This window comes from Diplotaxodon limnothrissa, linkage group LG11 (genome assembly GCF_057381915.1).
Source record: "Diplotaxodon limnothrissa isolate DT_005_m linkage group LG11, D_limnothrissa_male_GT1.1, whole genome shotgun sequence".
In the NCBI taxonomy this organism is placed as follows: Eukaryota; Metazoa; Chordata; class Actinopteri; order Cichliformes; family Cichlidae; genus Diplotaxodon; species Diplotaxodon limnothrissa.
In genome coordinates this window covers 14,411,032-14,437,604 of record NC_140606.1, presented here as the reverse complement: position 1 = coordinate 14,437,604, position 26,573 = coordinate 14,411,032, and the positions used below count along the sequence as shown (strand labels likewise).

Genomic DNA, 26,573 nt, shown 5'->3' with positions numbered 1-26,573 from the left:
TCCACAGTCCAATCTTTATGCTCCCTAGCAAATTGAAGCCTCTTTTTTTTTCGGTTTGCCTCACTGATCAGTGGTTTTTTTTTTGGGCTCCACATCTATTCAGTCCCAATCTGTTGAGTTCCTTTTGCATTGCGTGTGTGGAAATGCTCTTATTTTCACTATTAAACATAGCCCTGAGTTCTACTGTTGTTGTTGTTGTTTTTTAAAATTAGATTTCACCAAATGTTTAAGTGATATCCGATCACAATCAATTTTTTTCCGGTCACGTTTCTTCCTCGAAGACGATTGGGTACCCACAACCCTTCCACTTTTTAATAATGCGTTGGACAGTTCTTAATCCAATTTTAGTAGTTTCTGCATCTCCTTAGATGTTATCTTTTATCAATGCATGCCAATGATTTGACCCTTTCCAAACACTATCATCTTTTCCACGACCACGAGATGAGTCTTTCGACATGGTTGTTTATGAAATGAGAAGCAACTCATTGCACCAGTGGGGGTTAAACAACTTGTTGCCAGCTGAAAGACCTATGCAGTAATTATCCAATAGGAGGGCTTGTACCCATTTGCTTAGTTAAATCCAGGTGGTTACCTTTTTTTGGCCAGGCAGTGTAATTACATTACTAATTTGCAGACTTACGGACACACATTTAAAAAAAAAAAAAAAAAAAGTGGTATTGCAGCATATGAACAGTCGATTACTGGATACCTTAATGACCTCCACAGACTGTTGTGTGCAGTAATTACCTCATTGATTTGTTAAAAAGTGCAAAGATGTGTGAGAGATGAATTGTGGGGCTTCTGTGGGAACAGCAGGAAAAAGAAGACTCACACATGCTTGGAGTTGAATTTTCACAAACTTGTAATGAAAGATACTTTTCATTTTTGCCTTTATACACAAATACAGCTCATAATGTTGCCTGCTCTATTACGTGCTAACATTCACAACATTCATTCATATTCAAGTGACTGACTTTGATGTGCCGTCACAGAACTGTCACCACTCTATGTTTTCGTGTGCAGAACACAAGAAGGACCAATGTAATAGAACACAACATGGTTATATTACCTTAAGTAATAATTTGGTAACCCTCTGTTTACATTGAAAACATGTTGAATGATCAGACAACTCAATGAATTTAATGTAATGAGTGAAATACTCATTGGTGGCATTGCTTGACTGATTTTTCAGCGCAGTTTCATCTGTTGTTGGATAAAGAGAAATCGTCATTGAGCTGCACTTGAGGACAGTATGAATGTAACTGTTAACATGCTTCCTGGTTGGAGGCTCATCGAATACACAAGAACATTGTAGCTCTCTGTTGGAGTCATCTGAAGTTTTTCACTTTCTATTCTAAGTTTTCTGCATGATTACGGTGAGTACACCTATGTCACACATATGAAATAAGAATTTCAGCTAAAATTTCTCTTTATTAAAAAATGGTGGCATGTGTTATCTGCACACAGGATGAAAATGTCTCTTTATATAGACAGGTGGGTATCTGCTGGTCTCTTAGCTCAGATTTATCCATCCAGTCTCGTTCAAAGTCCTGAACTCAGTTGATCTGCTGTAGTAAGAGTATAACTCATTTTGAAAAAGGTATTTAAAAAAAAAAAAAAAAAAAAAATACAAAATGACTAGTTATGTTATAATGGGTCTGTTTATTTATTCGTTTTAGATGCACTGATTACCATCGTCCTCACACTCTATTGAAAACAGACATGCACACATTCACGCTCCAACACGCAGACACATTTGAAATAATCACCATCTGACATTCAGAACATGTTAAAAACCAGGAAGACATGAAACAATCAATATCAGTTGTACAAAGTTTACAACAACAGAATAATACCAACTACCCTAAACCGAGCCATAGTGTTAGAAAGTGCAGGAGGCCACGAGTCCCTGTTTGTAGGGCTAGCAAAAACAGATCCAGGAGCAGCTTATGTATGCGATTAATACATTTATAGTGTGAATGTGAGTATTAAGAGACAAATGTGTCTCAATTGTTCAAGTGCAAAAGTAAACAGGGAAAAATAAAGAAGACTTGTGATGCTGAACTTAAGCAGGGCTTAAAAGTGCAACGGAAATATCAGAGGTAAACTTTACAACAAACGATGCATCGCTATCACCTTAATCAGAGTTTCTGGAAATTTCTGCCCCAAAATCGATTTGAATGTGGATGCACAACATATTATTTTCGACTTATTGTCTTTGAGCACATTGATTGGAGACATAAATACTAAGGTCCTGTGTTCAAGTCATTCTCGTATAAGACACTGCTCACACACATCAGTACCTAAAAGCACACAAATAGAGGCAACAACTGTAAAACTAAACAAGGATCAAGTGCTTTCGAAGTTAGAATAAAGGAAAATCATTAACGGCATTGCTACAATATAATGAGGCTGTAGATATTTGGCATTGGTTTCATCACGTTTAGCTGGACTGTTTGACAAAGCAACACTAGGTTAGTAACCTTTTATTGGCTACAATTGTCTTTTTGACAATTATTAATTGGAATTGAGTTCGTTTTCTAAATAATGTGACACCTCTCAGCGTTATGGATTGATATGATTTTGGCTGGTGTGTTTATGAGGGTTGACACAGGAGGTTTGGCAAAGATTTTTTTTTTTCCAGGCGATTAACGTGTACGCGTGAGATTAATGTGAAGTTCACGTGAAATTAAAAAACAAAATTAACCATATGCTGATAAAACAAGACAATCAAAGCAGTTTTAAAAGCCTCGGCTGAAGACATGACTGTTACAGCTGTAGAGATGGTAGTGATTTATAAACAGCATCATTAAACAGTGATGGTGAGCCTGGCATTAGTCAATAGGCAAACTCTTACCCAGTTCCCATTACTGAGCTTGAGTCCTGCTGGTTATAGAAACACTAACAGCTACTGGCTGGTTACTGGTGGCTGATTTAGTGGCTAAATGATATGGATTAATTACTCACATCCTCCAGACACACTGTCAACCCTTCAAATCTGATCTGCTCTAGCTCTCGTGCATTTATTTTTATTTTATGCTTCACTTTAAGACATCCACGTGGAACCACAAATCTAATCGATCTAAGCACGTTTCACAGGGTCTTCACTGAGGGCAGGGAAACAGCTCAGCAGTGGCTAAAGATTCAAAAGGTGAGGGGGAGGGTGGGGTCTTTAGTACACCAAAACCAAGCTCACTAAACTGCAACTACCTGTAACGGAGATTTTCTGGAACTAAACTCCACATTCACTGACATGGTCACAAAATGCTGCCATGACTACACACACACACACACACACACACACAAGCTACCAACCACGCTCACGTGAACTAGTCATGTACTTCAAATGTGCAACTTTCACTTGCTCATATATATATATCTGTATTCAAAGAAACTATATTTATTCTAAAAAAGTTTTACTCAAGTTTAAATGTATTTTCATGTTCGCATTAGAAACTTCACGTATAATATATTGATCGAGAGAACACAGTGTATCTCGTTGTCGCTGTCACACTGACAGGATGCTACAGATGAGGTCTATCTGTAAAGAGCACAGTCCTGGGTCACTAAAATACCATTAAGAATCGACTCTTCCTTCAAGTACCAGAGTAAAAGGTGAGAGGGGCTAAATTAAGACTATAAGAGCTAAATGCATCTGCATGTGTGTGTGACAGTGTTTTTAGTTTTCATTGGCATGATCATGTGACCGTTTGGTTTCGTACTCCTCACTTCTTCCTCTTTGGTCCCTGTTCTGGTCTTAATGAAAGTCTGCAGTTAGTTTATTTGGATAATTTGAGAATGACTGCACACTGGAACACAGAGTGCTGAATATTTAAAAAAAACAATTAAATTACTATCTATACCGACCACTGATGTGTAAAGGAATTACTAGTATTTGTATGTGTGTGTGTCAGTGGAAGTGTCCCATGGCTTCAGCAGCCTTCACTCTCACAACAGGATCTGGATCTTGAAGCAGCATCACCAAACCTGTAAACGAACGCACACAAATATTAAAACCAGCAAACAAACAGAATGAGATCAGAGAGGAAATGAAGGGATTTTTTCACTTTACCTTTAGTGATGGTGCCCATGTTGAGGTGGGAGTGATGCTCCTCTTGAAGATTTCCCAGCATGAACCCTGATGATGGATACATCATCATCATCATCATCACATGTCATCTGTAAACTATCATACTGTAACCTAACTGACACAGAGGCTGGTTTTCATTTGACACTTCGTGCTTATTGATAGAACTTCAGTTTATAATATGGAGTGATCTTTTAAAGTGCAGTGATACCTATAAACATGGCAGCTCCTGCTCTGACCTCAGGCCAGTTACTCTTGAAGAATTGGATGACTGAAATGTGGTAGAAGTTCAGCATGCCAGGAAAGTCCTGAATCTACAGCCCACAAAACACACAATAAGCATCACAAACGAGCATCTATATTATGATTTATTGTAACTTTGCGGTGAGAAAAGCAAACATCAGGACAGAAAGCTGACAAAATCTAAAACTAACGGTTTGAATTTATCTCCCCACATTTAAATAAGCTTAACTCAGACGGTCTCTCAGCTCACCAGGTATTTTGTGAGGTCGTTGATGAATTCTCCGTAGTGCAAGCTCTTATCTTCATGTAGGTGGTTCTGAAACATGGCTGTGATCTGTTCTGATCCCACTACAGGAGCACACACTCGCATCGCATACTTACACGCCTAAACAAACAAATCAATCCACTTTTACATGACAGCATGTAACAGCTCACCCTCTAGTACTAAAGTGTATCTGCAATAAGAGAGAAAGCTGCTGTCACAGTTTGTGTGTGCTTTCCAACTTTACCTTAACCACCTCCGGGTTTGGATCAACCAGGTGTAACAGCAGGCTGACCAGAACATTGTGGATCTGGTCTTTGAACACTTGCTCTCCTGAGCCAAACGTGGACAGGTTACCCATGAGATGGATGGAAGTACAGCGGATGTCATCGTTCTCCTGGTTGAGAGTCAGAAGCGGCACTTAGCATTTTATCTAGACAACTAGAGAAAGTGCATTGCCTGTTTCATCGTCTCATGTAGGTTGGAATGGGAAATTTCACTTTATTAGGCACAGAGGTGTAGGCAGGTAAACAGGTGTGCCTACAAAAAGGGCCCTGTTAGTAGGCACACCTGCTGAAAAGCCACAAACGTACAGGTGTCTCATAAAGCCTCCTTGCGTCTGAATATTTAAAAAGTCATCTTCTCACAGGACTGAACAAAGCTTGAGAAATCTAACTGACCTCAGATGTGAATGAACTTTTAAGAAATATTGATATAAAATACAACAAAATGTTACTTTATTTAGATTAATATTTGATTAATAACATGATACAGGACATATATATAAAGACCAAGCTTACACTTTCCAAGAAAGGTTTAATCTTCATGAAGATGTAGACCGCGAGTAGGTGAACGTTTTTCTTGTCAAGGTGGACAAGAACTTTAGACAAGCCTGACATGGCCTCAAGTGTGATCAGTTTACCTGTTTCAGTTTTATATAGAAAAAAGAGAGAGATCTGATTAATGACTGTACCATGTACGCTTTAAGAAACACTGCAGTGAATTAGATACAAATGTTTATTAGCGTTACCTTTTTTCACTTTTAATCTGCTGTTGACTTACCTGGATCATCTTTCTCCTCCATTCCTGAACTCATGGCTGCCAGCAGCTCCTTGGCATATTTATTCACCTAATATGAAAGTTACATGTGAGTGAGTGTCGTAACAGTTAGGGTGGCTGAGTGCGAGTGCTGTGAGTGTGCGTACCTTTTCAGGTGAGCCCACGGCTATGTTCCCCAGCCCTCGCACAGACAACATGCGGACCGTGCAGCATGGATCTGATATCCTCTCCATCATGTTGTTCATTAACACATCTACTAACATCAGCTCTGTCACCACATGATGGTTCAACAGCTGGAGTCACAAGATAAGACCGTGACAAAAGACATAAAATAAATAAAAAACATTTTATTGTTGTTCTCCTGCTGCTGGCCAATGAAGCTGCTAAAGATACTCATTTAGTCATTTGCAATTTAGATATAACGATAAGAATTGGAGACATGTAATCACTGGGTTTATCACCTCAGAAAAGAAAGCAGTGACAGTGATTCGCTGGCATTCATAGATATTGTTCAGTAATGGACACAGACACTCCACGATTGCAGGCAATCTGGGACCAGCATGCTTAGCCATCGCCCTAAGGACAAGGCAAACAAACGCTTGTTTACAAAGACACCATAGCACATTTAGAGCACATTTAAATTAACATTTTAACTCCTAATAAGACAGGGTTTGGATAAAATGCAAAACAAGGGCATAGTGTTTCCAGTGTACTGTTTTAAAAGAGATTTACAGCTTTACTGATGTGCAACATGAAGATATCTGTACCTTGCTAGCAGTGTCACTCCTTTAACATGTGTACTGGCTTCCTTCACTGCATCCCAGGCGTTATCCTCATCCAGTTTTTTCATCACCTCATCTAACTGGGCTCGTGCTAACAAAATTCTCAGTGCTTCAGCTGCTACCCTGGAAGAGAAGAAAGGATTGGATCCAAAAGTTCACCCACAGAAACACCTGACATTCTAACTTGACAGAGATTTTATTTATTTATTTTATACATAAAAAAAAAAGATGAGTACCCTGCGACGTGGATGGAGGCAGTGTGTTTTGAGTTGCTGTCCTTTGGTGCTGAGACTCCGACGCTCGCTCCCAGTCGCACAGTGAGGCAGGAGAATAGCCGAGGGAACAGACTGACCGCTGGCTCCTGACTCTGACCGTTTAATAACAGCTCCTTGAGACCGCATGTCATCTGAATGACAAAAGTCACACAACATTCACACCCATCAATTATCTATAGTAAATTTACCAAGTTTAAAAACAGCACCAGAAACTAAACACAAGCTAATTTCTTTGTAGTCTGTACAACAGACTTTCATGATATGTGTGTGTCCTGTGCACAACAATTGCATCTCAATTTACATGTAGTGAGTCACTTTGTAACTTACAGCCAGTGGCTGATTAGTAGCCACCTTTGTTGTTCCTCCTCTCATCAATGACTCCTTCTTGTCTACGTAGGGTGCCATGATGCTAAGTTTCTCCATCACCATCTCCATGATCTGATTAGCTACAATGGGGTCTGCTCCCAAAGCCATCCACATCTCACTGATCCAGCTGCACGAACAAATACGCTTCATGTTCACACATGTCCCAGAAAATATCTGTTACAGCTAAAATATGAGCAATTCTTTCTTATATTAAGACAAAAAACAGCTGGCATGTGGTCATGCTGAGGAAGAGGATTTAAAGGTTCTTTATACTTACTTGTCATAAGGAAGTGGTTGGTTGACTAGTGTATTGATAACAGTCTGTAGATGCTGAGAAGCCAGGATAAGTACTGTTTGTCCCACTGCCACTCTCACCTGAACATAATACAATAAAACAGTTATTCTTAGCAAAGCGAGTGAGTTCATTAAGTACCTGCAAGAAAACAAAGTAAGAGAGTTGTGAAGTAAACGGCTCATCATTGCAAAATAGGGCTCAAAGGTATTCTTCTAATTTGCTCTCTGTTATTTTAACATGGGGATAATAAGAAATCCTTTAAATTGTAAATGCTGATAACGCTCAATATCTGAATAATTTAAGTGTGTGATATATGAATTGTGCATTCATGTTTGTCTTTACCTGGTCCTCTGTGACGCTCTGCAGACGCACATGCAGCACCTCCAGCATCTCTGGGACCTACATACACACCAAACAACACAGAAACAAACAATCGCTGTGTTTGGTGATCCAGCAGGACAGCAGCAGGTAAAGCACTTCACTGTTACAGTTGCAAAACCATGTCTGTGAAGCTGGTTACATTTAGCAGGACTTTTGATTTGATGTCATCTGTACGGCCATCAAGATCATTTTAGACAAACACAATCTAACTAAACCAGTAACAGCTATACTTTCCATGTCCTGCTTAATTCTCAGAAATATTTCATCAACATTTCTGGGATGTCTTGACCTAACAGGCCTCTACAGGTCACACCAGATCATGTGAATCAGGTCAGAGCTAAGAGGCTCAAAAAAAGTGGAATTTCCTCCTTTCTTTGTCTTTTTTTTGTAAACCACTTTGCTGTTTAATTCTGTTCTGAATTTATTGCTCACTCATTGATTCAAAGATTTCTTGGCCCTTGGGTTGCAAAGCAGCCAATCTTGAGTTTTTAAATGTAGTTTGTACCTTCAAAGTGGTCTTTAAAAAAAACAAACAAAAAAAAACTTTCCCCTTCATTAGGCGTTTTCCCGATCAGTGTTTTTTATGAATACATGAACAAAGACTTTAACAAGGTTTAAAGATTTACAGTGCCGTTTTTTGCAGCCCTTTGGTCTTCTTCAACTCCCAAGACTGAGTGTTATTCCCTTTGATGTTTGAAGGACGCCTACTCCCAGGAGAGTAGCAGTAGTCTTAAATTTTATTCACTTGTAGACAATTAGTTGTTTTCGCGGGCTGAATAACATCCAGATCTTTAGAAGTGCTTGTTGCTGCTTTTCCCTGCTTGGCGGATCGCTCAAATGCCTCTTCTTAAGGTTCTGTGAAAGCTATCCCCCAAATTTGTGAGTAGGCAAATGTTGTATACATTTATTTATAAGGAAATGTCAGTGATTCCAGAGATTTCTCTTTTGCAACTTTATATCATATGCAATGACTGTACAGGCATAAGAAAATGCAACTAAAGGCAGTCCGTGCGTTACCATATCTTGTAGTCCGCCTCCTCTGTTCTTGAGCAGAGTATTCAGAATGACAGTTGAAGCTCGGCAGCAGTTTGTCTGGCTGTCGACAAGCCCTTCAAACAGCATGAACACCAATGTCGTCAGCTGCTGCTGAGGCAGACGCTTACTCATCACCTGATTTCATGCAGGGAAAGATACAGTTACACACACACACACACACACACACACACACACACCTACATTATGGTGGACAGAGTGTGACAGACTATACGCATTACAACAGATAACTGCACAAACATATTGTTGAGTGTCATACTAAAAGATAAAATCCACACTGGCAAGAAAACAAGTATTGAGCACGAGCAATAAAGCAGTTTGCAGCTCTCCTGCGCGTACCTTGGTAAGGTCTGAGCAGGTCTTGTACAGAACTGAGTGGTCAGGGTTCTCCAGCCGATCCTTTAACAACAGCAGAGAGTCCACAGATTCATCCTTATAATCCAAAGAGAATCCTAGGAACAGGGATAGAAATATTTAAATAAGTTTTACACTGACAATAATTATTCACAGTTCAACTCCAGATTATCCAACCCCTGCTCCTTTTATAAACTAATTACAAAATAACAGACAGGGTCTCATCATTGCCTCCTTACCTTTCCCCACTTTATGACATGGTACTTCCTTAAAACAATGTATAAAATGTCAAAGCGTTACATGACTGTACCTTCATATCGAAGTTGTATATAAAGGAGTGTGTGTATGCACTCGACGGCAGCAGCGCGCACGGCAGGGACAGGGTCCGAACAGCGTGGAGACAGGCGGCCCAGCAGAGCTCCAAGGTTGTGGAAAGACACCATGTTCTACACAAAGTTTTGAGTTGTTAAATGGTAATTACACGATTATCCATTGAATTATAAAAACATTTTGTCACCAATATATCTGCCCTATGTTTTTGTGTGTACCTTGACAGTCAGGTTATCCAGGTAGTAAGCCAGTATGTGAGCTGTGGCTGTGATAGCTCGCTCCCTCTCGTGGTCCTGTCCAGAACTCAACCATGATTCAATGTGCTGCACAAGGAAGTCACATCAGAAAACGCAGGTTACATACACTATGGTAAATGGCCTGTATTTGTATAGTGCTTTACTTTGTCCTTTACAAGAGCTTTACACGTACACTACGATATGATACTGGCATGTTAAAGTCAATCATTACTGTATGGCAGTCTACAATACTTAAAGATTTTTATAAAGTTATTTGTGGAACTGGAGTCGTGAGCAGGACTGACAGAAACTAAAATTAAAAGCAGAGAAAGAGCAATTTGTATCATGCACTTAAAACCAGAAATAAATAGTGCTAGAATCACCAGATACCTAATGATACAATATTGTCACTATACTTCACTCACAATATAATATTATTGTACTTTTAACATATGCTGAATATATTCAAAAGCATATTTTGGAATTTATTTTTCAGTTTAAAAAGGTGATTTGTCTTCAAAGTTAAACTATTTCAGTATTTGTTTTACTCTATAAGATAAAGTTATTGCCTTTATTTTTTGTGCTTTAAATGAGATTGTTAAGCAGATCCTGCTTTAGACCCTTCACTAAAACCTGCTGTCAATGCTGGAGCGTGAGGAGGCTGCTGTGACTGAGCCATCAGCGTGCTTTGAAGTAGGAGCTAGCTTTAGTCGAGCTAAGTGTGTCCAGTGTTGGACAGTTTCTCACTTGCATTAAACTGAGTCAACATTATGTCAGGATGATGGTAAGAGAGTATTTAAATTATTTTTCTAATAGAAGTATTATTTATTTAATAGAATATTGATATTTTGTTTCCCTTAATCGATCTATTATCACCATGTAAAACACTGTGATACTATTCTGTATTGATTTTATTCCCCATTCTTCTACTGCTCGACCAAAACTACTAGTAAAGATTTTCATCAGCCCCTTAATCTTATGACAAAATGACCTCATTTATTTTTTAAAAATTAAATAAATAACATATTGAATAGCCAAGTGAAAACAAGAGCATTTGCTGAAGCGGCAGGCTTCACCTTAAAGACATTCTGTAAACCGTCGGGTGTTGGATCTTTAGCCAATACGCTCTTCAGCAGCTCCTGCAGAGCAGCCAGCGTGTCTTTGTACAGCGCCTGTAGAGATCCACCAGAATATATTGACTGACAGCATGACAGCATTTAAAATACTTGGCTACAATGACAGACAAAGTTTGCTATAAAGATCAGAGGTGGTACAAACAAACTACAGCAGATCTCAGTCTATCTCACTTCACCTTTCTCTGCTTGGGGTCGAGCGGCTCCTCTTCTTTAGTTTTCTCTGGAGTGTTCGTCTCAGCTGGCAGACAGAACACACTGTTGATACACACCTTTAGCAAGTCAAAGTTCTCATTCTCGCTCATCGGAGGGTCCAGTGGACTGAGGCATTAAGGTCAAAGATAAAACACTGGGAGATGACAGAGCTTCAGTCACTGATGATTCATTTCACGTCAGCAAAGTGCTGCCTCGTATTTGTCTTCTGTTGACTTTGAGTTCTGTGGTTATCATTTAAGTCTGCAAAAGGAAGTCACCCCAAATCAAAGTTTTACAGTTCATTCAGTGCAAACAGTAAGATTAACTACTACAAACACTCATTTATTAGTAAGCGCTCTGTACATATATTCAGTAGCTGTTAGTCTCTATTATTAAGGGACTTAATTTGTGTCATATTACTTTGCAAAGTTCAGTTTCTTCACTGAAGTGAAGGATACATAAGGTTGGCACACGTGCTCATCACAAGCTGGCGTACTGGAGTCCTCAGTGCATCAGCTTGCTCTGCCTTAATGAAGTCCTGACCAGTGAAAAAAATAAAAGACAAGAACATGTCTGCTGTTCTTACTGTCTGCAATTACTGTGTAACAAGAAGCTGGCCCTTAATTTCCACTGACCAGCATAACAGTAATGAGCTCCTGCTTGCGAGAGAAGATGTAGCCCTGTTTCTTCACACACTCACTGATGGCTCTGGCTATGAGGCCAGCACTCTGGATCAAACTGAGCTTCATAGTCAGGTCCTGTATTGGGAAAATGCAGAGATGACGGTGCACAAAATAAAGACAAATGACGCACAAAGACATAAAAAAAACAACAAAAAAAAACAAAGAGAGAAAATGATTCGGGTCAAGAGGCAGTCTCCGTTATCAAGAATGAACAAGATGCACTGCAAACCTGTTTTAGCAGACACAACTCTAAACAAAGCATAGTAAAAATAAACAATAAAATACATATAATAATAAATCAGTCAGCTAATTAATTAAATCAATCCAACATGTATATTGCAGATTGATCCTCCATGCCTATGGATGGAAAGAAATGTGAGGTGATCAGTAGAACAACACAACATCTGCAAGCTCTGATCAGTAAGACATAAAAGGTGTTCACACAGCGTGCGAGTCACCAGTGAGTAATGTAACAGCAATCAACCTTTAAGCAAATAAGGCAAAAGGAAAGAAAGAGTAGAGCTTATAGTGAAGAACAGAGAGAGACGGACCTGAAGGTGTTATTTATCAATGTCACCCTGACTAGAACAATGCCGTAAACACAGCTGTTTCTTTGCCCCAAATGATTATAATCACAAGACAAAATGTTAACAGCTTAACAGCACACACATAATACAATATTGTCGTAAACCTGAATATTATTTAGTAAGGACTAATGTAAGAAAGGTGGTCTGCTAGTTTCTTATCATCTGCTCTTTGTAGCTGAGAGCCGACAACAAAAGATAAAAAAATCTTTCAAGCTTTCCTGAAGTGAGTGTGTGAGATATTTTCAGTGATGCATCACTTTGAAGCTACATTTCCCAGAAGTACACCACGGTCCCTTATTGCAATAAGAAGTGATGCTCAATATGGTTTCCGACGGTTCAACAACCAAATTTAGCTGGGATATATTTTAGTCTCATTGCTATTAGGTGATTGTAAAAAAGTTTTAAATTGCATTTTAAAAATCAACATAAACTCCACCACCACACTGGAAACATGTTAGTGATCGATCATACATGAATGCCTTCAGAGGACAGTAAAGTCTGGTGCTCTTGCACCGTGAAACTTCACATGTATGCAGTGAAGCTGGGTTGAAGCATAATGAAAAGGCTGTTTTACTGCACAGCGCTCTCAAATTGAAGACTTTCATGTATGATTTTAGTGACAATATCACCAAAAGTATGCAGATTTTATGCAGAAATATATTAAGAAAGGAGGGTGAGATCAAACTGAAGAAAGAGGAAATGTTAACTAGCAAGGATTAAAGACAAAGCTCCTGGATTCCTGTGACGATACCTTTGTCTCTACTTTAATCCCCAGAACCTGCATAAAGAAAAGGTGATAAGGAATGAGCTCACATACAAACACAGCCCTGATTCCTGCAGGATTCAGGCAAATAAAATGTTCATCAATAAGCTGTTAAAATTAAGAGTTTCCTTGTTCACTGCCTGTAGCATCAGACCTGGATCTTAGCTCAGTTTGCTGTTTTTTCTCTTTCTTCTCATGAACTGTCTGATCACCTAAGTCAGCGGTCCCCAACCTCTTTAGCACCACAGACCCGTTTAATGTCAGACAATATTTTCACAGACTGGCCTTTAAGGTGTTGCGGATAAATACAACAAAATAAAATGATACGACCAAGACAAAAACTGTGGTATTTTGTAAATATAATAATAAAGGCAAATTCACTGTGTAATTGTGTAACTTTATTAGCAGCGTCCTCCTGAAATGCGCCGACAGCATTGAGAGTAACATCCTCCTCTCTGCCCCTTAATGCTCTCTGGTCGCTATGGTAATGCGTAAATATTTCTTTCAAATATATACACCTAAGCCTCAACTCTCGCGGCACAGACCAGACGACTCACAGACTGGTCCCCAGCCAGGGGGTTGGGGACCGCTGACCTAAGTGATGCAGGAGTCTGTGACACCCAGCAACACCATCTCAAACAATGGCAAACTACTAAATCACAGGACTGTTTCTCTGTGTTTCCATACCTTGGTGTTGAAATGTTTACTGATGCAGCGTAGGATGTCCTGATCAATGCGGTTCAGAATCTTTTCTGGAGGGGCGTTCGCAGCCACCTGACCGTAGCACAGGATTAATGTGCTTTTCACCTTCTCCACCTCGACATCATTACGCTCCTGAGGTTAGACAAGAAAGGAATAACCAGCCGTTTTGTTTTTTGTAAAAAAACTGTACAATCAGTATTCATTTTGTTAACCAATAATTTTTGTCACATTTTTTCCTAATAAAAACAAGCTGACAAGGAAATAAAAAATAATGCTCGAGGACAAAAACGATGACGGGATGTGTTGCCACTTTTTGTCAACGAAAAAAAAATATTGAAAATATTCTGCAGAGACAAGATCCAATAAGAACTATCTAAGAGACAGGTGTATAGACGGGTGGGAATATGGAAGTGATCCAGTCAGAAGTAATCTCTGATCTTAAATTAACATATGAGAGGAAGAGAAGAGTAGACATATGGACACATTTGATATTTCATGTCAAGGAAAATAAACAGTGTTGAGAAACTGTCACCAACAAAACTTGACACTCTTTCACACTTTATAATGTAGCCAACGTCAGATTTGGTCTCATATCTTATGATATTTAGCTAAAACTACAAGAATTTAGATTTTTTTAGAATGAGATTTTGGTCAAAAGATTGTGAACAAATCAAAATTTGACGTCTAAATGAACACTGCTCTACATAAAATAAACATAAGGAAACTTGTTATTTGCACATTTTCCATCGTACTTTCAGCAGGTTAAAGATGCTCGGTGACTTCTTGAAGGCATCCGATTTTCCAAACTCATCCAGCTTGGCCAGAGTTCCCTCCAAGTGGCTATTTGCACACAGACCGACGCCCATCGCCACTCCCTGAGAGATGCAGATGACGGGAATTTAGAGTCAGACTATAAACCTGTGCAACAACATCGAAAGTGACATGAGTTTTGTACGAAAGAATATTGTCAGGTGACAGTTTCAGGTACCTCTCTTTCGACTGCATCATTGTGCCGAGCTGCGAGGAGAACTTCATGCAGCTGTTTTTTGACCAGGTCTTTATTGAAACAGTGTTGGAGAGTCACTCCTATACATCGATACAGGAAGCTCTAAAAAAAGGGAAAAAAAAGGCTCATTATATAAATATCTAAGCAGCATTTTCATATCTTTCTCTCCTATAAGAGGAACATCTGTGATATCAATTATACTATACAAAATTTACTAGTTAAGTTTTGTTTATTTTCAAGCTACACCCTTGGTCAGGTGTAACTTTTCAACTTTCTGTATGCAATCAAAAAATATATATATAAATAAATAAATATAAATTTTATGTGTTCTGCTAAGCATTCATTATGTCTGCAGCAGATGACCAAATCAAATTATACCTTGCGATTGGATTTAAGAATGAAGAAATACTTGTGATTTAAATATGATTCATAATATTAGCATGAAAAAAAATGGACCCATTTAGAAGAAAACAACTTGGTGATTTGGGTGAGATGATGAACGTTTGGCATCAGCTCTCATTGCACAGTCTTGCCAAAATATGCACAAGGAGTACCATGGGCATCATTTTAGTGCTAATGTGTGCTGTGTGAACTGTGGTCTCATATTTGTGATGGAAATCTTAGAATATTGCAGTTTTCTTCTCTTGGAAATTGACAATTTTACTGTCAGAAATTCTGACGTTTTTCTTAGATTTATTACCACCCTCTACCTGCTCCATATTTTTCACTTCTAAATTAAGTTTGCTTTGAAGTCTTAGCAGCTCTGAACTGATTTAATAAACCTTTACTGTTAAAAAGGTACCTACCTTCTCCTCTAAGGCGTTGTTATATGTAGGGAGGTATCTGGTTGATTCAGCTGCCAACTGACATACCCACTTATCATCATCAAGTGCTGTCAGGGTTTTAGACAAGAGCTGTGGACAGTTTTAGCACCGTTAGGATGACTTTGATCAAATTAATTGACTTAAATGTTTTTTGACGAAGCAGGGATCATAACAGTCTAACTATATAAATAATCTAATAATGATGACAACCATCATTCACTCTCTTCCCAAATAAGTGGGACGATATTTTTGTTTTATTCAGCTGAAAATCACTAATGCATTTGAAGAGGGAATATTAAAAATAAACCCACACACCTCCAGTAACCTCTTGTCCCATTCCTTCTTATCCAGACTCTCTGCAGCGGACTCTGTTAAAACCAAAAACCACAGTCAGAAAGCTCTGGCAGCAGCATAGTGAAAAATACTGTGCATGAGGATGACACTCAAGGTGACGATCATCTTTACAAGAAAAAAAAAACAAAAACAAAAACCAAGCATGAGAACCCCTGAAGGGCAAAAGTGCCAGTTTGTGTAACTACAGCAAAGCACATATATAGTATAATACAAATAAATGCATAAAATGATTACTGTATGTGCACATATTTTCATACCCTCTAGTACTGTAAGCAGTGGAGCTATTTCTTTGTCCCAGACTGCCTCAGCATTGGGGTGAATGTTAATACTGAGGATTTGGAGGAGAGAGAGGGACGGAGCGCCATGATCTCTGTTATTGAATGGAAAAGCTGCATTCACCTACAAAAACAGATACGTATCATTTATATCACAGATCACATAAAAGACAAACAATTGCAGTAAATCTGTCTAACTTGGTTATTGCTCCGTGGTAGGAGGAGCTAGAGAAAAAAATGCAACTACAAAGAATTTGGGATTAAAAGCCATAGAGAGTGAAACAAACGCATGCACGCACACAAAAAACACACATACAGACTTAACTTTCACTCACAGTATGCATATAACACCCCATCATTATATGCAGATCACACTCACACTCACACACACACACCCCGGGGATTAAATTAGCATAATAAATCCATGCAGTCCTTTTTTCTTTTTGTTTAATTTTCTTTTTTTTAATTTTATTACAAAAATTTTGCTCCAGCCAATTATTAGATGGGATGCTTGGCAAGCCTTTATTTGAATACTGAAGATGCAAAAAGGGAATTAGGTTTAGCCGATGCTTCTATATTTGCTTACCAGCAGTCTGATCATCAGTGTTTGTGGAGATGGTAGATTGACTAAAGGACAGAGATGAGACATGTTTAGGTTAAACTGATCATTCAGAACAAGAACAAGAGACGTAAGAACAAATTTCAATGCTTATAAAGTTATTTATAATATTATTTTTTCCACTTCCACACACAACATTTCAACATAGACCCCTTACAGCACACTGCTTTCCACACGTTACATAAAGAAGTGTCTATAGCCATGTACCTTCCCGTGTAAAGTCGATTTTGAAGCTGGGCTCTTGGTTATTTTTCTTCTTGCTGCCCAGCACTATGAGACTTTTACAAAGAGGAGTAGTGGCATTGCTGTACTGTGAAGGGGTCAGATAAAACAGCAACTTTGGCCACAGTACCTTCAAACAAGAAAACACACATGTTAAATATCACAGCAAAGTTCTTAAACGTAACACTTTTAACTGACTAGTAGTACAAATCAAATTTAACTGACCTACACTACTAGTCAGGGAAGTTTCACACATGCACAGCATAAAATAAAGACATAAGAAACACCTGCTGCTAACACCGTTTCCTGAACAACACATGTTAATATATATACACAATATTTATCAGATCAGACTGGTAGAAAGGGTACATACATCGGCTAGTCGTCCAACAGTGGTAGTGAGGAGATGAAGGGTGTTGTCACACATTGACCTGAGTGACTCGTTAGTTACCTCCTCTGGATCTGTGGGCCTCTGACTCCGCTGAAGACACAAAGAAAAGGGCACAGGTAGTAATACATATTTTACTTAAAAACATCTTTGCTGGTCCTTCTGTACAGTTCTTCCTTAATCTGGGGTGCTAAAGTCCTCAGGTTATCTGTGAGAGGACTGATGTTTCACATCTGCAGAATCTGTCATTTTCAGCTCCATATAGTTCATTAATCTTATAGACTTTAAGATAAAGTATTAAAGCTCATTTGTGAATTATGAATTATGAATGATTATGAATGTCTGGGCATTAATGGGCTTGTTTGCATGTCATCATTCATGTTTGCACCTTAGATTTTAATCACATGGAAAACAGAAAATGATATTTGTTTTTACTGTTACCATTTTGTACATTGTGTACATATATACAACAAAAAGCCACCATACTAACACACACATACAGCACTGAAAATGCAACTAACAGAGAACTTCCATACAAATCAGGAAAAAAAAAAAGGGGGAAATGAACACAAAAGGAGTTGTACCTGATACGTGTCAGGTAAAGCACAATGTTGAACTATGAATCGAACCAGTAACTCTCCTCCCTCTAACTCCAAGTAGCCGTGATGAGCCATGGCACTGATCACTTGGACCACACGCTTCTTCACCTGGGAAACAATGACATCATTGTCTAAACAACTAAAAGCTTAAGGAAAAGAGTAAAACACAAGAAGAATATGTTCATCCATCTAACAGCATGATAGTCAAAAAAAATAAAATAAAAAGGTGTGTGTGTGTGTGTGTGTGTGTGTGTGTGTGCGCGCGCGCGCGTTACCTTGTTGCTGTGGTCAGCCATCGGCTGTCTGATGCTGGCCAGAATCAGCAGCTTCTTGCTCTCCATAGTAGAAGCTGTAATGCACAGGTACTAATAAAGGCAAAGTCTTAAATAATCAAATGAATCAACACTTCTATGTATGCACACATAGATACATAAATACTATCACGTGATTTAGGTAAACTGAACAATTTGCTTCTTACTTGTCTTGAAATGTCTGTGTGCCGTAAAACAGGCAAGTGTGTGATCAGGGAATAGTGTGTGTCATGCTTGGAGCTGTTATTGTATTTCCTTACTGGAGGAGTTGATGAGGTGACGGAGGACAGCCAAGGAGCCCATCCTGCTTCTCTCATTACTGTTCTCCAACTTCTGAAGAACAAACATAACCAGGCGATCTGGGAAAGAGTTCGCTAAAGGGAGAGAATTAGAAGTTTAAAAAAAATAAAATAAATACATTTAAATGTGAAATGCATAAATTGACACAGATGTAATAATCAGGTCAAAAAAAGGCAAGCAAAGCAAGACAGAGGATAAGAGCAGTCCACAAACTGCCACAGTTAATGCAATTATCCTGTGGTGGAAACTGGGTCTAACACGCTAATGCACATCTCATTACTGCTCTTGTGACTCTCCAGAGCTAAACCAGATAGAAAAGCTTGACCGGACAACATTCAGCTGTCACTGTGCACTCCACATCAACATAAGAAGAAAAATAAAAGTAAAATTAGTACCAATCAAACTGAAGCAGCGCAGGACCTCATTGTGGTTCTTGACAGTAGGAGGGTTACTGTAGTCAACAGGGGCAGACACCTGGTAGAAACAAGGGAAGAGCATCATGGTGTCTATTCTGGTGACTTTTAGTTACATCAGGAAAATAATGGTCGCGGTAGATTAGATTATTTTAGATGTCATTAAAAATGGCTCACTATAACACAATTGTGCTACATGTCGCATTATTCTAAATAATATTTTTACCATTACCTTTATCCCTTGTATTAAAACAGCTGTGATAATAACAGCGTATGTGTGATTCAGCATGGATAAAATACAGTTTTCTAATTTGGTTTCTGTGGCTTCGGGTGTCATGGGTGCAGATGTGTGTTTGGATCAGTGACAGCCAGGAAATGTATATCTACCTAATACGAATCACTGCATTTGTATATTAAAAATGGGACTGATATAATTTTACATAACAAGGACTCTGCTCATAATCTACAAGTCAGAGTGCAAATCAAGCAGCTAAAGGCAATAAAACATTTGTATAAACGCTCTCCTGCAGCTGTATCATATATAGGGATGATGGTGTTCTCCTGCTGCTGAAGAATGGGAGAATATTAACATGAGTTCATTTTTGCATGGACCAGTGCATTTTTGAAAACCATAATAAAAAAAATTAACAGTCTGAGCACATGGTCTGTTTTTACAGCACAAAGTCACATGTGTTTATTGTTTTTGAAAAGCTTCATGTGCCACCACTTTCCCACTTCGGGTACACTTCTCAGCTGAAAATAAGAACTGAAAATGTTGTAGGAACACATTCTTAACAGCAACATGCACTTTTAAGCACCGTTAAATATTACATATATAAAATGGAGGGAAAAAAATTACAAAAGGAACTGTAACAGACACTGCTGCTGTAACATTATGCCATCACATCACATTACGTAGTTGAGGTGAAATTTTGCAACACGCAGGCATCAGGCCAAGTGTCAGCTGAGTCACAAGGATGTGAAAATGTGTGACCTCAGTAACAGTTACGGTCATTTGATTCATCAACTAAGAAAAGCAGCACAGGTGAGCAATTCGCAAGAATTAACCCAGTCCATTCATTCACAGATTTGTGCTTTCAATACCATAAGTAGTTCAGCACCAAACAGAAATACTGAGAAACAATTCTTCTAACCATTTGTTTCTCATCAATACACTATACAATCAATGATACCAATTTATTACCATGCAAAGAAATGCACTTAAGGTGTACCTGTTGGTGCAGTGCAAAGAGCAGAGCTTCCAGTTGTGCCTCCAGCACCCTGCTGCCCATGTTAACAGATGCATCTAGGACTTGGCACAGACTCTGTTTAGAAAAACAAAACAGGTACACTCACGCAAAGGCTCAGACTCAGTTTAAGATGCACTTCTACTTAAAGCCAGGACAGAGTTTAGAGATGCTCAGAGAGTAATGGTCCTCCATTTCCTTACATAAATTATACTTTCTACAAAAACCCATAATAAACAATCCCTACACTGATGCATCACACTGTGCCCACCTTGCTAATGATGTAGTGCTCGTTGTTTTTCTTGTACAGGGACAGGATGGCAGGAACAAGTCTGGGAATCTGTTCCTCCAGTTTATCGCTGGCCATCAGATGACACATTGATCCCACCGCCTCAGCCACTGTCAGCCTCAACTGGAAGCCAAACAGAAAAGAAAAGTCAGAATATGAGGTGATAGAGATGACAAAGATTAGGTGAGTACTTGGACATATGTGTAATAAGAATGACCTTCACATCAATAACCTGTGATTGAATAAATATTAGTTCCCAGAACAAGCCTCTTTCTGAGATAATTTAACTAAATACTCTTCTAATAAACAGTTGTATCTTCCCAATTGTGCAACAAACGGTTTAATTGTTTGGTTCAGTAACACAGATTAATATAGAGTCAGTACAAAAAGTAAAGATGTCACCCTCTTCTAGTTGAGTTTTGTGACTCTCTTTTGTTGACTAAAACAGATTGCACCTTCCAGAAAACTCAAAAAACATTTTTTTGGGAATTTCCCAATAAAACAGTGTCTCTCCAGGATAGGAGAGTAAATTACACCAAGTGTTCTCTCTGTGAGAAAATTAATTTAGCTTTTATCATTTATTTTTTTATTTGTCATTGCAGCTTTGGATGGCTTACTTCTGCTTCCTTAATGATTCAGCTTCCTTCAACAATGCCTCAACCCATGACTTCTTGCAAAATGTAGGTGGTTTTTCAGTTGTATAGTCCACTGCATTTCATATCATCTTGCACGATCAACCTACCTTGGGCTCTCTGCTTTGTAACCAGTTATTGAAGAGGATTTCAAAAGCAGCATAGATGTCACTGGAGAACGTGTCTTTTCTGACTGAAGGATCTGGAGCCTTGTCTAAGTTGGCCAGGTACTCCAAGATACTGTCGCTGAAATGAGACAGAGCTGCAGGGAGAGAAAAAACAACAAAACAGGAAACAGAAAAGCCGTGTGACTGTAAAGAGCAGGCAAAGCAAACACGCGAACATCGTGAAGCTGCACTTTTTGTTTGGTTTGTTCAGTCAAAATCTAAGAAACCACTGGAAAACAGGTCAGGTGGTTCTTACCAGAAGAGAAGACCCACTTTATGTTGTCCTGTTTTGCCATGCTCAGCATGGGTAACATGGTTCCCAGAATAGCATTCAGAAACGGCACCATGCCATAAACTAGAGAACAGAACAGATTACACATTTATGGCACGCTTACATTTCCCTCTTCCTCTATAACAGCAGTGAGACATACATTGGCATTATTTTTGCACTATGAGACTAATTTTTATACAATAATTCAAATGGATTTGTCTATCAGTTATTTGGCTGTTACCACAATAAGTGACACTCAGACATGAGTAGTTCAGACAACTCTGATTATTTTTCTTTTAAGTTATTCCAGATTTCATTTTATGGAGTTTGGGGAGAAAAAAAACAACAACTTCATTCATGCCATAAAACACATGCTCAAATTCAAATGTAGGATTAGTAACGTCAGCCGCACTTTAAAGGCCCTTTAAAGACTGACAAACTCTGTTTAACTACCTGACATGCTACTTTGGTAGCTGCCATACTTGGAGCACAGACACTGAAGTTCAGGGCTCTAAATAAGTTTTACTAATCCATTAGAAAAGTACACATCAGCTCAGAAGTTTTGAAAAATATCTTACTGCTGCCAGTATGACTCCATACTTAGTGGAAAAAATGAGCCCTAATCATTTGTAATCACAGAGTGCTCCTAAAAAACAGAGAGAAAGAAAAAAATCCTGGTGTTGTGCAAAATCTTTGACCTGCAAGTGCTCTTACTGGACAGGTTTAACAGGTTCAGCTTTTCTCAGCAACCGCTCAATTCCTTTCTTCTCAGCCAAAATCCTACCCTGGCCTGCATGTGGGCTTCCTTAAAGACAGACTGCACATTTTTCCTTTCATGTACGCCAGTAAAAATGTCCTTACCATTTGAATCAGAGAGGTTGGCCAGTGTTTGAACTACAAAGAAGTGAGGCAGGACCCCTGGCTGGAACTTGCTTAGTATCTCCTCCATGATGTCATTGATGTGCTTATTACCCACCGCGACCAAGATATTACTGGCTGCCTGCTGCCAGTCTGGGATGACCTCCTGAATCAACCATGAAGGCAGAACAACAATGAAGAGGATGTAAGAAAGGGGCCACACGAAACTGTATGACTAAGGCTTTTAAGATATCTTAATCAAAACTCAATCATGTAATGTCCACACTCTTAAAAAACACAAAAATCAATGATTAAAAGTAAATATTCTACCTTTGTCAAAGGAGCTTAGAAAGAAAAACATCTGGACTTCTTTAAGTTTCTTGAAGACGTTACACCTCTCAGCTTCTTTAGCTCTAAAGAAGAAGAACTGAAGAAGCTTCTCGGATGAGAGGTGAAAGGTCCACTTAAAGAAGTCCAGATGCTTTTCTTTCCAAGCTCCTTAGACTACGATGACCTGGGCGACTGAGAACCTTCACAAACATAAATAATTTACCTTTGATCGAGTCATTTCATCTGAGGCCAGGGAGATAATACTCTTTATCCTGGAAGGACTGATCTCCTCTATCCTGCAGCTAACAATCAGCTCAATAGTCCGAAGAATCACAACTCTGTGGCTCACCACCAGCTACAGAAGAAAGATGAGATGAAGAAGAGGAAGATATGAAGAGGCGATATAAAAGCATGGAGAAAAAAAAAAAAAAAAAAAAAAAAAAAAAAAAGAGGACCACAGGCTGGTCTGCGATGGAATAACATCAGTCACTATGCCAATAAGCTCTCCGACCACACAGAAATCAGCCTTCATTTTGATGTCAGTACAAGCGTAAAATCTGATGACTGCATCTCCCAAAGCTGTGTTACCTTGTTGTCAAAATCTGTCCATAGAAAGGCAGAGCTTCCAAAATAGCCTTTGTGGTAGTTTCTGTTATAGTATATGTCTCCCTAAGCACATTTTAGCATGATGATACTGACGGATTAATAAGATGAAAACAGTATCAGCCTCACTGACAAGGTCATTAACATAAAGGAGAACAGGAACACAATGGAGTGAAACAGGAAATTAAAATGCTACAGGAGCAGTTAATCTGAAACATAACAGCATGACTCTGTTTTCTGCTGAATGTCAGGGACTGCCTTTAGATAAGCAAAGAATATATCACCAAGAACATTTTACACCATCTAAATTTAAAAAAGCCAACTAATGAACTGAATGAATTCAGTGGCTACAACGGTATCAAAAGTCTCTGCATCTGTGTGCGGGAAAAAAAGGCAGAAAAACAGGCTCAAAATAGATTTAACAGTCCATATTGCTTTTAAACATTAAACGACTTTGCAGTTGTTTTCTTAGTTACGTAATTATGGCTGACTTTCGTCTTCCTAAGGACTCTCACTATTCTGGGTTGTTACCTTAGGGTGTTTCAGGAGGTAGTCCTGACACATGGCCAACACTCGGTCTGGCTGCTGTTTTCCCAGAGTCAAAATAGACTTCCTGACTTGTTCCTGGACTTCTGAGTCTTTATCGGTGGCTGCATCAAGAAGAGCCAGGGTCACCTCTGAAAGGAAAACACAACCTCAGAAGCATATCGGAGCAGAAAAGGAGTAAACATAAGTGGATGGACAACATTTCAGAAAGCTGAATTGACCAATGTCAAATACATGTGGCTTAGCCTTCAGTAGGGAAGGGAAGAGACTCACGTTCAACATCCGTCTCATCCATGTTGGACAGCAAGGAGCTCTGGCTTCCTGGAGCCAGAGGCCAAAGAGGGGTTGTTTCTCCTGGGATACAGATGGGCTAGAGCTACCGAAGACAGTATACAGTATTTACAGTTAATACTGTTCTTAATATTGCCATTTTTTCATTGGAAATAAACTGCTGTTTTGACTTGGGAGCAACCAAAATCATTTGATTCATTTAAAATGTTCATACTACCATCCCAGTATGGATGTTCCTTTATCAAATATGTGCAGTAATGTATGCAAAAACATGACAACCAGGGGTTAAAGTGGGTTGGAACAATCTGAAATAGCATCCCACCGCCTTCAGTTAATGATTAATTACATCTGATAGAGAGGTTAGTGCATCTTACTATTGAGTGAGTTGTGCTTGTTTCCAGTGATGGCATGGAGACACTTGCTCAATAATAAGAAAACAATGACATCCCATGGTTCATTTACATCTTAAACACATCCCTTTTTCCTTTTCATCCCTGTGATGCAATTAATGGTGCTGATTTAAATAAGGTTTCACGGTAGTCTGCATCTAGTTAGTGCCACAGAAGAGGTAAGAAATGATTTTTAATGGGGAAGTATTGTAAAAAGTAACTTTAAAACAGCTCAACAAATATCAACAAATGCACAAACTATATCCGTGCAGTGTGTTGCAAAATACATCCGTGAGCTAAATGCTCAGTTGCTTTTTTTTTCCCAGGGAGAGGAAAAAAATGTTAACATGCATCACTGACATATGGAGAAAGATGCCAGAAAGATGAGTTATTTATTTTTAAAGAATGGGATTTTCACATGCTGAGCAGTCTCTGAGTTTTAAATCAGATACTGGATTATGCATGATGTGTTGTTGAATTATGTTTTTGCCTAACATTTTGCAAATGCTTACATGAAAATATGGCAGTAGGCAGTTTACTGCATGCTACACTGGTTAGTTTGCAGTATTGTTATCAAGTTTACAGAGAATTAGTATGTTGAACTGAATATATCTTGGGTACTGCTAATGGGTTACATGAGTTTATATTTAAGGTGATTAAGTTGATGCGGATTAGACTCATTCACCGAAGTCTACCTTTTACTGTCTTAACATCTGCTTATATCTTGTTGAATTCAGGTGGTTAAATCCATAAAGAGCAGGGAATATCGGAGTAGCATGGCAGTTCAGCTGATCACAATCTGCAGACAAAGAAACATCTACTGGACATCACAGAACACATTTTTATGTAACTTACTTCTAACTCACAGTAATTATTTGGCCCTGCTGCAGCCAATCTTTGTGCCTTCACCTGCCAAATCTCAGTTTAACCTCTGATTACAACAACTCACGTAGACACAGGGAACCTGCGGGAAGCTACCTGAGAGCAGACAGTTGATTGTGACCTCTGTGACAAGTTCACACTGAGACACGCTAACACCTATTAATGAGTTTAAGGCTGTATTCAACCAAAAACTGCCACTATCTGGTCAATAGGACTTAACTTTTTATCAGTCCGCCACACCTGCTGTGCTAAAGGGTTAACATAACCAACAACTGAATCGTTGCTAGCTCGTTCAGTCATTTATTGTAATTTTACGTTGATTATACCATAAAGAACGATGACATTGCAAGCAAACACACCGTGTGGGCTAAGCTAAGTAGAGTGCCTGAAGTGAAGCCACTTATACATGAGTGAACTGTTAAACCTTTAGCTTTTACCTGCTTTGGTGGCGATGCTGCTGTCGCAACCTACTCAAGAGTCATTAGTGTGCTAACCTAGCAGCAGCTGCTGCTACGGAAGAGCTACTAGCCTTCTTATTGAAGCAAAACAGCGGCCTTTCTAATATGGCTAACTTACCAGCCGAGGGTCTGCCAAAGAATAATCTCTCACCCCACGGTCAAGTCTTATCTTGGTTTAAAAAACAGGCTTGCGTATCCGTGTCACAGTTGACGTTAGCGCCTGACTAAAGACTGCAGGTGTAAACACGCTTGGTCATGTGCTTTCAGTCAGCAGGAACGCATCAGGCAGGGGGCGTGGCTAGCGTGCAGACCTGAAACACATAGAGCTGCCACTTTCACTGCTACCGAGAGGTATCGAGACTTTGACTTGCTCAAGTGCGTCATCAAATTAGTATTTATTTCTGTTGGGTAAACTGGGTACCTCATCATAATTCATTATTTTAAAAAAAAAGTAAAAACGGCTAAAAAAAGATAAAGTGGATGTGGGTGTTTGATGTGATTTACTCAAAGAAA

At 39.0% G+C, this 26,573-nt stretch overlaps 1 protein-coding gene across 1 annotated transcript; it reads right to left on the bottom strand.

Moving 5' to 3' along the window:
- Positions 1-1,662: 1,662 nt before the first annotated feature.
- On the bottom strand, positions 1,663-26,309 carry mroh1 (maestro heat-like repeat family member 1). Its single transcript, XM_085366235.1, has 46 exons — positions 26,179-26,309; positions 25,416-25,519; positions 24,314-24,416; positions 24,026-24,171; positions 23,115-23,246; positions 22,565-22,727; positions 21,689-21,787; positions 21,376-21,527; positions 20,616-20,756; positions 20,330-20,422; positions 19,080-19,158; positions 18,645-18,758; positions 18,349-18,422; positions 18,059-18,181; positions 17,460-17,567; positions 17,072-17,216; positions 16,832-16,872; positions 16,228-16,369; positions 15,932-15,984; positions 15,599-15,706; positions 14,775-14,894; positions 14,539-14,661; positions 13,772-13,918; positions 13,073-13,099; positions 11,687-11,809; positions 11,510-11,589; positions 11,036-11,177; positions 10,800-10,895; positions 9,706-9,810; positions 9,468-9,603; positions 9,143-9,255; positions 8,768-8,920; positions 7,712-7,768; positions 7,352-7,449; positions 7,036-7,201; positions 6,670-6,839; positions 6,419-6,556; positions 6,113-6,227; positions 5,798-5,944; positions 5,655-5,721; positions 5,393-5,514; positions 4,840-4,989; positions 4,581-4,715; positions 4,299-4,401; positions 4,073-4,138; positions 1,663-3,987 (listed from the first exon to the last, which is right to left on the bottom strand). The coding sequence occupies exons 3-46, from the start codon at positions 24,333-24,335 to the stop codon at positions 3,911-3,913; spliced, it is 4,911 nt and encodes a 1,636-aa protein (XP_085222361.1). The 5' UTR covers positions 24,336-24,416; positions 25,416-25,519; positions 26,179-26,309; the 3' UTR covers positions 1,663-3,910.
- Between the last annotated feature and the right edge of the window lie 264 nt (positions 26,310-26,573).

Excerpts from the sequence above, each read along its gene's own strand:
- mroh1 (XM_085366235.1), bottom strand. The coding sequence starts at position 24,335 with ATGGATGAGACGGATGTTGAAC. Across the intron at positions 15,707-15,931 it reads GGGACAAGAGGTTACTGGAG|CTCTTGTCTAAAACCCTGAC; the intron begins GTGTGTGGGTTT and ends AACTGTCCACAG. Across the intron at positions 6,557-6,669 it reads GCCTCCATCCACGTCGCAGG|GGTAGCAGCTGAAGCACTGA; the intron begins GTACTCATCTTT and ends CTTCTCTTCCAG.